This window comes from Lontra canadensis, unplaced genomic scaffold, assembly GCF_010015895.1.
Source record: "Lontra canadensis isolate GAN:19392208 unplaced genomic scaffold, GSC_riverotter_1.0 scaffold10, whole genome shotgun sequence".
NCBI lineage: Eukaryota > Metazoa > Chordata > Mammalia > Carnivora > Mustelidae > Lontra > Lontra canadensis.
In genome coordinates, this window is record NW_022631004.1 from 16,150,032 (window position 1) to 16,164,724 (window position 14,693).

The 14,693-nt window shown below is 41.1% G+C and overlaps 1 protein-coding gene across 2 annotated transcripts in view; it reads left to right on the plus strand.

The window, feature by feature from the left end:
• Positions 1–1,385: 1,385 nt before the first annotated feature.
• The window catches only part of MSRA (methionine sulfoxide reductase A), a 419,310-nt gene continuing 406,002 nt past the window's right edge, over positions 1,386–14,693 (plus strand). Inside the window, exons 1-2 of one of the 2 annotated variants that reach the window (XM_032855725.1) lie at positions 1,386–1,659; positions 3,552–3,650. In XM_032855725.1, coding sequence (XP_032711616.1) covers positions 1,524–1,659; positions 3,552–3,650 — 235 coding nt within the window. In that variant the 5' untranslated portion in view covers positions 1,386–1,523. The remainder of the gene's footprint in view (positions 1,660–3,551; positions 3,651–14,693) is intronic. The other variant, XM_032855726.1, reaches the window with a different exon arrangement.

The following is a 14,693-nucleotide window of genomic DNA, read 5'->3' on the forward strand; positions in this document are numbered from 1 at the left end:
TTTTCTAGTCTTTCTTCAGTGGGTGTACAAGTGGAGATATACGTATTATATATACTACAGAGTACATATATACATACTGCAGTTCTGTTGTACTTTGTCATTTAATATTACAGAAGTACTTCATGACGTGAAAAATTCTTCAGTTCGTAGTTGCTGTTATTTCTAACATGTTTAATTTCATACAATCAACCACAAAACAGAGAAAATCAGTATGTATGAAAACCAGTAATTTAAAATACACACACACACACACACACACACACACACACAAAATGCTTCCTCTGGCAGAAAAGTGATCTAATTTTTTCAAGCACTTAGCAGTGACCAGGCATAGAAGGGACACCTTGAGGTGCTCTCAGGAGAGGCCTATAGAAACTATACTGCATAATCTCATAGCAAAAACAAATAAATCAAAAGTAAAAACCGAGGCAAATTGCCAGAGGAAATCTAAAATAAAAATAAAAATCTTAAATAAAAATTTTATACTTAATGTTACGTGTCTGACCATATTCTACAATATAGTAGAGCCACCTTCCTGTCCTTTTATTATAGTCCAGACCACATTAAAACAAAAGGGTAACTCACTCATGGGGGAGGTCCGGTCAAACTCTTCATTTCTGTGGGTGCTAATCTTAAATTCCTTCCCTCGCGAGACTATTTGACCATTCTAGCAGAACATTTGTGTGAAACCAAAATTTCACATATGGAACTCTCAAGTCACCCATCTGGCCCTACCTACCTTATTTTTCTGGTTGAAAATTTGTCACAGGAACAAATGTTATCTCTCACAATTAGAGAAACAAGACTGATCCAACAGCACCATTAAATTCATATAATTAATGGTGGTATTAGTGCCTTGTTTCTCTATTTCCCCCCCTGCAAAATGGGTTTAGCAGTGTATTCGTATGTGTGTACATACACACAAAACATTATTTTGAATCATCGTCCGTATTCTGAGCTTTTGGCAAGTTGTGCTTAGTTTTTATTTTGGATACTAATCTTTTTTATAATTTATCATTATAATGGCTCGTGTCAATACATAAATCTTCTAGCTGCCTGTAGATTAGGTTGTCTTATACCTTATTGGACACACTGAACAACTGCTAAGGCTTTAAAGGAGGGAATGAACTTTAAAATCAAAGGCTAGGCATTATTATTATTACTGTCCTCTGCCGCTGCATGTACTTCGTATCGCAATTAGTGTACCTGTTCTCTGCCTGGAAACTTTGCACCAAAGCCAAACCAGAAATACTCTCTGTTGCCTCCTTGGACCAGGCACCTCCGCCGTCTCCCCTCCCACCCAGGGGTGAGAACACGCCCTCAGTCACTGCCGGTCTGGCCCAAGCCTTGGGTAACCTCTGTTCCCGGGCGGCAGCGGCCACAGTCCGCAGCGCACGCGGCCTCAGCGGACCCCGCCCGGAGCGCGGCCCAGTGCACGCCGGTCCCGCTGCCCACTCTGCAGCGGCGGCTCCGCTCTCGACCGCGCCGTTCCGTTTGGCGGCCCGTCGGCCAGCGGCCCGCCCATGCTCTCAGCCGCCACGAGGTCTAGCCACCTCTTCCACAGTCTCTTTCCCAGCTCGAGAATGGGCGACTCCGCCTCTAAAATCGTCAGCCCGCAGGAGGCCTTGCCGGGCCGGAAGGAGCCGATCCCCGTGGCGGGTAAGGACGCGGGCACGCGCAGAAGGCTCGGGTATCGTCATGGCGCATGCGCGTCATAGCCCGGCGGCTGCGCGTCCTCCGCCCGCCCGGAAGAGAGCTGAGGACCCGCCTCCGGTGGCTACTTAGGCTGGGGTCTGCGCAGGCGCGGAGAGGCTCCGACCGGGGCGGGTGGGTTGTAGCTTCTTCTTTGTTTGGCTTCTTACCCCCTAAAACAGCACGGAGCACTTTGATGGGATCTAGTATGTTGATATAAGTCACCTAGAGTGCGAATACATCGGCGGCTCCAAACTTTGGGTAGGGAAAGCGCTGACCCGATTTCCGCTCTTTCTCACAGGTGTGTGTGCCCCCAGTGCCGGCTTCTGTGCCTCCCTTTTCTTTCTCTGGGGTACGATCGGCTGGGATATTGGCCGGTTGCCGCGATGGTGCCGTGTTGTGTTGTCACTGGAAGCAATGCAGTGATGCAGAACGATAAAAACTGCAGTTTTGGAATTGTATCTCAGACCACTGTACCAGTTGCAAGAATTATCCTCAGGCTTCCACTATCCTCCCTGAGTTCCCGGTTTCTCCCAATTGGCAAGAGGTGTCCCTGGCCCAGTGCTCGCGGGTCTGCCCATGTGTATCAGTAGTCGGAAGTGTCCGCTTTAGAGCTGTGCTTTACAAACTTAAAATGATTTTCTAATCTCATACCAACTCTTTTGGAAAATACAGAAAAAGAAAAAAAGCCAGAAAAATCATCATATGCTTGGGTGCCCAGTAATGTTAAACTACTCTAAAAGTAATTTGGATAAAGCTTAAGCCTCAATATCTGTCGTAGACCTGTAGCAGTTCACAGACAGCCCAGGTCCACCAACCAAGGGACCATTGCCATTATCTTGGTGCAGTGCTTCTCAAAGCGTGGTCCCTACAATTGGTGTTTTAAACAAACCCTCTGGGCGATTCTAATGTACTCCATAGTTTGTAAACCATTGCTTTGGAGCTGTTGGAGGATTAAACGGTGATTAGACTTTTACATATGGCTCAATGCCAAGATAAATCCTGCATTTAAAAATTCCTAGGAATTCTGTTTTTCTTTCCCTTAAAGAATTATTGAGTTATAGGAGGAGGTCATAGTGAGGTGAAAATATCATACACAATACTGGGTTATCAGTATGAGATTGGAAAAGGTAGAGGTGTTTTGGACGTGGGGCAGTTTGGAAACGGACTCTGTAACTTGTTGCTCCATCTACATTAGCAGTTTTGCGTCCTATGTCCCCCCTCTACTTCAACTCCAACTCAGGGCAGCCCTAAAAGTTTATTTTTGATTCAAATTCAGAGAATGAGTTTTAAACTTAAAAATAAATTCTCTTTTACAAACCAGTATTCATAAATGGCTACTTACAGGCAGTGCTTTTTCAATGCTGAACACCCTCAGCTTGTAATAAACTTCTTTACACACCACAGTCTCTTTGATATGCCCTCCCAGACATCTAAAAAACAACAAATGAACACAAAAATCTTTTTTTTTTTTGAACACAAAAATCTTGATCAGATTTGCAAACTGGTTCAAGATCAACTTTGACCAAAATTTAGTTCTGCCTAATCTCAATCAAAGTCTTCCCAATCACTTACCTGATACATAAATGATATTTTTGGTAAAAGATTAACCAACATGGCAGAAATGAACCAATGATTTATTTGTCACATCCACCTGGTAACTCTAATGGAAAACCTCGGGGTTTGGTTCTCTTCCAGGCTCTTTTTATATAGCCATGCATACATCTCTGTATCTGGACCAGTAAACTGATTTTTTTTTTGGTGGAGGGCCAAGCCTACAATGCATATGCATATGCAATGCATATGTCCTTATTGCTCAGCTGTTGTAACTCTTTTCCTCCCCAAAATTTCAGTTTTAGATTGTGGCCTTTCCAATCCCCACTCCTGGTACAACTCTTCCCCTGGCAGGTTGGTGAAGGTTCTGACTAGCCCCAGAAATGGGGATTTTTACCTCCTTGGTAGGTTTTGGTGGCTGTAAGCTTGAAGCTTATGGACTTAATATTACTGTTTTGAAAGTCAAATTCCTCTCTGTCCCAGCCTCCAATCTGTTTAGCAGCCCTTCACTTCTCCTCATTATCTCCCTCTTGTTAATCATACCCTGACTTTCAAAAGTTCTGTGACAGAAGCATCATCTTAGAAGTTAAGCCCTGTTTAGTGTCTTTGCTTCAGCCCAGTACTAAGCTCTGTCTTTGTGCTCTATTACCAATACTTTTGGTGTGAGGAGTTATCATGGTAGCTTTAATCCTTTTTTTTTGGTACTCCTAAGGAAACTTACACCCTTTTATAAATTGTGGCCTAATAGTAGATTTCAACTTTGTGAGAGGGTAAGATTCAATCCTTCAAATTTCTGTAATGTTTAATTTCTCCCAGGCTACCTATAGTGAATGAAAAGATGAATAGTCCTGTTCTGGGTGATTGGTCACAACTAAACTTGGAGTGGACTGGCTCCTTTGAAGCACACTGTGTTCAGGTTCATGGGCAGTCCTGGACAGCACCGGCTGGCTGGCAGGGCATACATAGTTTGCCTGTTCTTGTATGTGGAGGTGGTCTCTCTCTGTTTCAGTGCCTGTCTATAAACCAATACTCAGAGAACTTTGGGACTGAGGGAAGAGTGTAATTCATGCTTGTTGAACTGAATTGGTGGGCAATTAATTGCTAGAGATAGGCAGGAGGTGGAAGGCTTATAATGAAAACCTTATAGTGAAAACCCATGTTGTTGAAATGTAAGTTTATTATAGTTAGAACTAACCTTATTTCCAGTGAATTAATTCCCGTAAAAGCCCAGTTTTTATTTTGAGTGGCACCTTTAAAATTTTTATTTTCTTGCATTTTGGAAATATTGCAAATCTGCTTTTTTGATCAGGTGTTTGGGATTTGGTGATATCATTCAAGATAACATTGACAGCTCATATTTAATCTCTGATTTCCTGGGCTTATAGTCTTAGGTAGTGTTCACTGTATTACTTGTGTTTTTTTTTTTTTTTTTTCTGAAGAATGGAAGAGATGTAGAACACCTGCTCCTGGTGTACTCTTTTAAGAACTTTAAATATAAATAGAAAAACAATAGAACAATATGAGTAATCCCAAAAGTGGCTTCTTGAAAAATAATTGTGCTGTAATAATGAAATTTATACACTGTAGCTATCTAATAAAAAAGGAATAAAATACAAATACACAAAATAAGAACTGAGAAGGGGGAGTAATAGAAGTAGAAAACTTAAGGAATCCTAAGAGACTATTTAACTCTTTGAAAATAAATTTGAAAATTTGGATGGAATAGATAATTTTTAGGCAAGTATAATTGACCCAGATTGATACAAGAAAGATCCCATTCTGTTTTGGAAATAACAGAATGATTTTTTCTAGAAGAAATGAAGTCATCAAAGAGTTGCCTCCTCTCAAAGCATCATGTTCAGACAACTTCACAGGCCACTTCTGCTACTCAAAACCCTGAGATCATGACCTGTGCCAATATCTATTGGCTTAACCAATCTTAATCAGATGCTTAACCAAGTAAGCCACCCAGGAGTCCCTATTTCTAATTTTTTGAGGAATCTCCATACTGTTTTCCACAGTGGCTGCACCACTTTGCATTCCCATCAACAGTACATGAGGGTTCCTTTTTCTCCACATCTTCACCAACACTTGTTGTTTTTGTGTTTAGCCATTCCAACAGGTATGAGGTGGTATCTCATTGTGGTTTTGATTTGCACTTCCTGATGATGAGGGATGCTGAGCATCTTTTCATGGGTCTCTTGGCAATCTGTATGTCTTCTTGGAGAAATGTTGTTCCTGTCTTGTGCCCGTTTACAATTGGATTATTATTTTTTGGTGTTGAGAAAATTTTCATCTTTTTATAACTTGTGTCTTAGTAGATTTTTACTAAGATTCAAGAAGATTCACACCTTCAGACTTCTTTTATGTGAAGCTTTTCCAAGACTGCTTAAAGTGGATCAAAGCATGACTAGGCCTACTCTGGGTGATTGGTTGTTATTTAACATTATTTTATAAGTGGTAGCTAATGTAGTCAGATAGGAGAAGACAATTAGAGATGTACAAATTGGAAAAGAGAATGTAAAACTGCCACTAGTTTGTAGATCAGGACGTTATATACCTGGAGAATCCAAGAGAATTAATAGTAAGGTATCAACTTACTAGACAACAACCAGTAGCTTTCCTCTATGCAAACAACTTGTTAGAAAATATAATGAAAGAACACACCCCATTTATAACAGCAATGACAAAAGTTAAAATTTATGTATTAACTTGGCAAGAAATAGGCAAGACCTATGTGAAGAAAACTTCCAAATGCTACTGAAAGACACAAAAGAAGACTTGCACAAATGGTAAAGACATACTAAGTTCTTGGATAGGAGGAGTGAACAGAAAACTTATATCAATTCTCCCTGTAAGTTAATTTATCAAGGTAACATGGTTTTAATAAAAGTACTAATATTTTTTTTGTTTTATTCTAGAACCAGGCACACTAATTAAAAAAAAATCATATGGAAAGTAAACAGGAAGAGTTATGGTGACGTCAAAGAAGAGCAAAGAGGGTTGGGGCACCTGGGTGGCTCAGTGGGTTAAAGCCTCTGCCTTCGGCTCAGGTCATGATCTCAGGGTACTGGAATCAAGCCCCGCATCGGGCTCTCTGCTCGCAGGGGAGCCTGCTTCCCCCTCTCTCTGCCTCTCTGCCTACTTGTGATCTCTCTGTCAAATCAATAAATAAAATCTTAAAAAAAAGAAAAGAAGAGCAAAGAGGGGCAGCTGGCCCTACCACACAGTAAAAGTGAAGCTTCATAACTTAATCAGTGTGATACTGGTCCACGAATAGGTCCATGGGATAGAACAGAAAGATCAGAAATTCTTAAATATGTATGGAAATGTAGTATATCATAAAGGCGATATCTCAAATCAGTGGGGAAAAGATGGACCATTCAATAATAAATAGCTATGGGAAAACTGGGTAGCCATAAGGAAAAAAAAAGTTGGATCTGTACTTTACATTGTAAACCAGAATAAGTTCCCAAACAGATATTTGATGATAATAGCTCATGCTAATTGGGTGTGTACTGTAAATCAGGCACTCTAGTAACTACTTTATATTTACTAAGATATTTAATCCTCATAGTAACCCCCTGGGTTAGTAATTATTATTAACCCCCTTTGTTGATATGGAAACTGAAGCCCTTATGGGTTTGGTGACTTATCCAAGGTCATATAGCTAATAAGTCATGGAGCTGGGACATGAATGTGGGCTGTCTGGCTCTAGAGTTTGTGATTTTTACTACTGTATTCTACTGTTTTTTTTTCACTTAGTTACATGTGAAAATGAACCAATTCAAGTGTGAGAAAGGGAGATTTCCTTTATAGTCTATGACCTGAAAATCAGAAGACTTAAAAAAACTGATAAATTAGATCACATCAAAGTAAAAATCTTCTCATGGAAAAAATTACCGTAAGCAAAATCAAAAGGCAGACTGGGGTAAATATTTGCAACTTACAAGTGAAGGACTATTCTGCCTAATACGTAAGAAGCTCCTAGAAATTAATAAGAAAACACCAACATCCATTAGAAAAATAGGCAAGGTTATGAACAGTTAGTTTACAGAAAAGCAAGTACAATGGCTCTTAAACATATAAAGGGGTGCTCAACCTCACTCATAATGAGGAGGATGCAAACACCATTTTTCATTTTTCAGATTGGCAAAAATCCAGAACTTTGATGGTACATTCTGTTGGTAAATCCTTAAGGAAAAAGGCACTCTTGTACATTGCTGGCAAGAGTGTAAATTGGCTCCACTCTTACGGAAGGCAATTTGGCAATATCTATAAAAAATTTAAATGCATATACCTTTTGACCCAGGAATTCAATTCTGGGAATTTATCCTACAGATACACTTGCACGCATGCCAAATGATGACTATCCCAGGTTATTCACTGCAGCTTTGTTTGCAGTAACCGAAGATTGGAAACGACCCAAATACCCATCAATAGGGGCTAGTTAAATAAATCATGGTTCGTCCTCACAATGGAATATGCAGCTGTAAAAAAGAGCGTGGAAAACCTATATGAATGGGTATGGAGAGATTGCCAAATATAGTGTTACGTGAAAAAGGCAGGGTCGGAACAGTGTTAATATGGTATGCTAATTTTTGTGTGAACAGGGAGGAAAATAATAAGATGTATGCACAAAGAAACTTTGAAAGGTTAGCTAAGAAGCTAATAGCTGGGGAGAGGGCTGTGCGGGTTGCCGAAGGTGGATGGGACACACAAGTGGGAGACTTTCCTTCATGCTTTCTTGTAACGTGATTCTTGTAACATGACTGCATTATTGAGTTAAATAACACTGCTGTGAGGATGATCTCTTTCTGTGGTTTTTAGTTTAATTGACCACCTTTCTATCATCTTTTGTCATCCCTATTTCAAGTTCTTATCCTTTTTTAAATTTTGCTCTCTTTTTCTTGTCAAGTAAGTCTTTTTTTCTTCCCCAACTTGCTTTTGTAATCAAAATCTACATTTTGGCATGATTTAAAAAATCTAAATTTAGAGGGTGAAATTGGAATAAGTTAATCCAAGTCATTTTACATTTCATAAATATTCATTTTTATTGAAGCATCAATTGTGGTGGCATCATTTATACAAAGAAAAGATCTTTGGGGACAAATTCCTTCCACTATTATGTAGAAGGCATTATGTGTGTTTCTTTTATTTTGAGTGATGTACATAGACTTTGAAAAGAAAATGATAGAAAACAATTTTCCTTTTAGAAAAATTTTCCCCAATGTGTGATTAATTTCTAAATTGGAGGACACAGAACTATTATTTCTCCTCTTTGCATCTTGTTTCAAGCTCTTTATTTTATCCTCTGTTTCAGAACCCTCAGTGTTTCCCTGAAGTCCCTAGGATAAGGGTATTCCATACCCCCCATGATCTGGTCCTTACCTTCCCAGCCTTTCTTCCTGCTGTGCCCCTATAGAATCCCACCCTCTGACTAACATGTGTTTCAGTGTTTTGCGTCTGGAGTTGCTCATGTGATTCTACCCAAGTGGGTTCCACATTGCCAGTGTTTTCATTTAGTCATTCATTATATGTCTGTTAAATGCCTGCTTAGGTAAAATACTATTTTCCATATATTCTTTTTTTTTTTCTTAAAGATTTTATTTATTTATTTGACAGAGAGAGAGAGAGAGAGAGAGATCACAAGTAGGTAGAGAGGCAGGCAGAGAGGAGGGGGGAAGCAGGCTCCCTACTGAGCAGAGCGCCTGATGCGGGGCTCGATCCCAGGACCCTGAGACCATGACCTAAGCTGAAGGCAGAGGCTTTAACCCACTGAGTCACCCAGGCTCCCCTTTCATATATTCTTATCATACCTCATCCTCAAAACTTGCCCTGACTGGATTCTGTTTCTCCTATAAATGCATCCCTTTTCTCTCCAACCTGATTCTCTTCTCTTCCCTTTTCTTTCTTTCTCTTTCTTCCTTTCTTTCTTCCTTCCTTTTCCTTCCTCCCTCCCTTCCTCCCTTCTTCCCTCCCTTCCTACCTCCCTTCCTTCCTTCCCTCCTTCCCCTCCCCTTCCTTCCTCTTTCTTTCTTTCTTTCTTTCTTTCTCTTTCTTTCTTTCCCTTTCTTTCTTTCTTTCTTTCTTTCTTTCTTTCTTTCTTTCTTTCTTTTTCTTTCTTTCAAGATTTTATTTATTTGACACAGAGAGAACACAAGCAGGAGGAGAGGGGGAAGCAGGCTCCCCACTGAGCATGATGCAGGCTTGATTCCAGGATCCTGGGATCATGACCTGAGTTGAAGGCAGATGCTTAACCAACTGAACCACCCATGGGCCCCAATCTCTTTCTTTTCTTCTGGACAAGTAATGATATACAGTTTCATGAATCCTCCTCTTGGATTTTGCATTGTTACTTAGATGTTGTGCTGCTACCCAGGTTGTTAAATCTGTCTTATCTCCTCATATGAAGGGCAGCTCCCTTGAAATGTGGCTGTCCAGAGGGAGGAGCCATCCTTTACTCCTTGAAGGGAGGGGCTGGCTATGGTGGATACTGTTTTATCTTTTAGTCTGTAGTATTTCATGGAGGACACTGCCCACATCAGGCACTCATTTATGGTTTGTGGGTATTGGGAAAAGTATGACTAATGCTGGTTGAAGGTGGTCTTTTTGTTTGACCTTTTCTAGCCATTGTGATACAGAGAAGCTAACATAGCTGATCTTTTGTCCCTGGGGTATATATTCAAAATTGGTTTTTCACTAATAGTAATAGATTTGGGCTGATTTCAGACTTTCTTCTCAATTACTTTTGTCACCGGTAGTAAACTTTTCTGTTGGCCAGGATGAATGATGAGGATCTCCTCATCTTTAAATCTCTAAGCAGGGACTTGCTAGGAATCTGCAGCAGTGGTTGGGAAAGAGGCGTCTGCTCAGCACAGTCCATGGGGGACCCTGGCCTGCTTCTTTCAGGATCAGGGGTGAGTCCCTACTTCAGCTGGGGGAGGGAGGAGAGTAAGGACAGCTGAGGTGAGAAATGGGAAGCTGTTTGGATGAGGAGACATCAGGCTGTGACATGGGCCCCAAGAGAGCCAGTGGGCTCCATGCCCTTAGCAAGAACCAGAGAGGAGCCTCTTTGCTGGGCTTGGTCTCCCCCTTCATAGATCCCAGTGTCTTGCCAACCATCACCCCTGCTGCCTTGGTAGATGGTCAGATGTCTTCTCATGCCATAGCAGGTGGCTGGTCCGGTCATCTTGCACCAGCCAAAATCTTCAAACTCTGCTGAAGTATGAGAGGCTGAATTCTGCAAAAGATGGATTCAGAGTGTCAGTGCATGCTGAGTGAAAGTTGTGGATCCTCTGTGTCCTGTTCTTTCATCCGTCTTCCATCATAAATTCCCAGTTTGTCTGAGAGCATAAGGCATCTAATGTTTTGTGAAAATGTAGCATTGGACTGCAGACTACTTAAGGGCAGGAGTTGGCTTATTCGTTGCTCCTGAAACACAGCAGACTGACGGTAAATACTTGCGGAATGACTGTTGCATATTAGGTTGTGAGCTCTGAGAGGTGGACCCCTATGAGCAGTAGCGTATGTAATAGACATCCACATATTATGTATAATGGCACATAGTAGGTAGTCAATTAATGTCTGAATGCAAAATGGAGAGAACAGTGTACTGAAGAAGACAGGAAGGGTAGGGATTCGGGGCCTTGGGATTGTCAATGTTTGCTGGTTTCCAAAATGTTAATGGATTTTCCTCCCATACCAGAAAACTTTATTAGTTGGATAGAATTTTTGCAGCCAAATGGAAATGTATGTGATGAGGAGTTGGCCATACTTGAGTGTCCCATCTACCCTGTTACACGATGGCAGTTTTCTTATATGCTGTTTCTCTTTCCTGAGTTCAGAGCATCAGTCTAGAACCAAGTTTCTACCAGGCTTCCCAGAGATTTCGTTACAGCAGACTTCTGCTGGCCCTGGGTTTGTCATGATTTAGTGGCTCCTTTTTTTAAACTTGTATCTAAGCTAAGAGTTAGTAAGAGGTTGGTGATATCTGACAAAGGTCTTATCTTTGAATAAGCAGAATTGGCATTTGCTGGCATTGCCCCCTTCACTTCCCTCCTTTTACTGCTGCTTTGCTCTTTCTACCCCTCTTTTCATGGCTAGCTTCTTTCCAACCGCTCTAGCCTGCGGATGGCTCCTGACATCTAGATCTCATCTTGCAAGAGTTCTGCTTTTCCATTTCCATTTTCCCATAAACTTCTAGGTTGTGAAGTTCAGAAGTTTAGAATGGTTCTAAACTTCTAAAATCAGACTTACCATTTTGCCCTCAAAACATTGGTTACATATTTTAATTTCTCCATTTCGGTCAGTGGCACTGCTACACCCTCAAGTCCCCCAAACCTTAGGTGTATTTCATTTTTGAACCTGGCTTTGTATTTAATATGTCCCTCTTCCAATAAGTCTGGATTGTTCCTTGTCTTCTCTATTAGCGAGGGTTCTCCAGAGAAACATAAGCAGTGGGATATCTATATATCTATATGTCTATATGTCTATATATAGACATATATCTATATGTCTATATATATCTATATAGACATATAGATATATCTATAGATGTCTATATAGATATATAGGTAGAAATTCATTATGAGGGATTGGCTCACATGGTAATGGAAGCTGAGAAGTCCAGGATCTGCCCTCTGTAAACTGGAGGCCCAGGATAGCTGGTGATGTGGTTCTAGTCTAGATCTGAAGGTCTGAGAACTGGGGGAGCGAGTGGTGTAAGTCCTAGTCCCAAGTCTTAAGGTCTGAGGGCATTAGGAGATGGAAGCCCCAGTTCAAGCAGAGAGAGCACGTTTACCCTTTTTCTACCTTTTTGTTCTAATCTGATCAGATTGGATGGGGCCTCCCCAACCTGACGGGCATCATCTTTTTTACCCAGTGTACCCATTCCAATGCTAATCTCATCCAGAAGTACCTTCACAGGCACACCCTGAAATAAGGTCTTACTAGCCATCTGGGCATCCCTTAGCTCAGTCAAGCTGACACATAAAATAACCATCACACTTCGCTTGGTCTCTGCCTTCATTCTCCTCAGTCTGCTGTGATCACCACTGTCAAACATCTGTTTAAACCTTAAATTTTGTACTATCACTGCTTGGGAAATAATGGTGACTGTAGTGATCAGCGTGACTGTGCATCAAATCGGCATGAACTCGGGTGCATCAAATTGAACACAACCCAAGGAAGTGTTGAGCGTGAAGAACTGTTAAGTAAGGAGACAAGGAGATAGCATTGCCTCCCCATGGGGTTAGCCCAGGAAGCTTTTATTCAGTGTATTGAGGGTGGGAGCAGGCAGCTTGCATATTCATTAAGGAACTTACACTTCTTCTCTTCTTAGGCCTTTGGTTCAATTGCTCATGCCTAGCATGTCAACATGCTAGCGCACACATTGCTCAAAAAATGGCAGGAAGCTCCACTCATAGGAGGAGATCCTAGTATTATAATGAGCTAAAGGTGACTCAGGACAGTGTGGGGGCTTCTGCACAAGTCCTCAGCTCCCAGCCCACTCCAGCTGGCTTGTGCATGGGGCTATCAGGCAGACACCTACCTAGCTCATCTCCTTGGCAGGAACTGCCAGTTTTCAAAAACAGAACACGTTCCTTCCCTGCTTTTGTCTTTCCCCTCTCCTCCCTTCTACTGATAGCTTGCAGCCGTTTGATTTGAGTAACTTCTGTTGCACCCTAGCTAACATGATGACACTCTTCATTCTGGAGTTAGAAACTTCCTCTACCTTGCTGCTAACCTCGCTGTTCTGATCTCTGTACGCCCCCCTCCTACCCCGCCCCGACTCTGCTCTTTGTTCCTTCCTTCTAGGACGTTTGCTTTCTTCCTCACAGCCCATCTAAATCTTCTTGGATCTTCCAAGGCTCAGCTCAGTTCTTCCCCTTCCATGCTACCTTGTGGGGGTGGTTTCAGCTTTGCTCTTAAGAGTTTGGTGTGTAGTGATAGCTCTGGGGCCTCGTTTTGCACTTTCATTCTACTGTGTCTTCTCAGGGAGGTGAAAGTTGAATCCCTTTAGTCTCTTTGGAGCTCAGGGATTGCTGTTCTTCTTCCTGGTGGTTCCGAACTCTTAGTCTGGGTATGGTGCCCTGCTGGCATGGGCCAAGGGCCTCGGTTACAATGGCTAAGCTGCTGCTTGGTTTTCTGGTGTCTTTCTCCTGGATGTCCCACTAAAGTGCTCTTCCTTTTTGGTGACATAGATACTTGACGACTTTGATTCAGGATCCTGTTTAAAGGTAAACTGAGGCACGTTACATTTTTGGAGTTTCTTTGAGCCAAAGTTGACTTGAATTGGGCAGCATCCAATCTAACAGACAGAAAGGAGCTCCAAGAAGCTTGTAAAGAATGAAGGACTTTGATAGGTGAAGGGAATGGCAACAAGGAAGTTAGATTAGGTAAAAAGCACATTGGTTATTACAAGGATATGTCCCCCTAGGCAATGGCAGACTGCTTAACTGGTGTTGATCAGGCAATTATTGATGGACTGACTGGTTTAGAATTTCATTTCTGGGAGAGCCAAAACTGTACCTAAGTTAAATCTTGGTTTGGTGATGTAGGTCTCCGCCTAAGTGATTCCATTTTGAGCCAAATGTCTTGTTTTATTTTTTTAACAATGCCAGATGCTTGACTTTACCTTGACCCAAGACCAGCATATCTTCTGGGTTAGCTGGGATCTTCTGTAAGCTTGGTCTCTTACAAAAGGTCAAATAAGGTTATTGTCCTTCATAAAGAGAAACACGGTCCCTTATATTTCTGTAGGGCTTTTGTATGATTTTGTGTGAGGATATCTACAGTGTTTCTCAGCAGGGTATATTTCTGATCCACTAGCTTGTTGTTGAATAAGTGTATTAAATTTGCATTATAATGTAGGAAAGACTGGTAATAGTGAAACTGGAAGAAATGCAGAGTTACAATATGTTCCAATGAATATATTATCATTACATTTTTTAAAAATGAAGGATAAAATTGGGAAACATTGACTGTCTTCCCGGAGCATGTATAGAAAATGAATTCTTTTGAAAATGTTACCATGGCAAAGTAATAACATTAGTGTTGAATTTTCTTCTGTAACTTTTTTGTATTTTACCTTCGATTATTTTTATTTGTAGTTTGCTGTTAGGTAATTTATAGTTGGCTTAAGTCAAATGCGGTGTGAAAAATTAAAAAGCATTGTTCACATGAGACTGAAACTTATTCTTTGGCTAACTACAACAACAAAAAAATGATATTTTAACAGATTTTACCCAAAAGGCAAGAGTCATGAAAATGAAATACTGTGAGGGAATTCATAGCTTTCCAGCTGGAGAAAATGAAAGCTAAAGTAAAAAATCCTGAATGTACTGTAGTTAGCAGATGAAAAGAAAACCGTGTTAGAGTTTGCAGAATGGAGTAGCCAGCTGTCAAATAGAGCCCCAGAGAAAACACTGCATTGCTGAAAACCT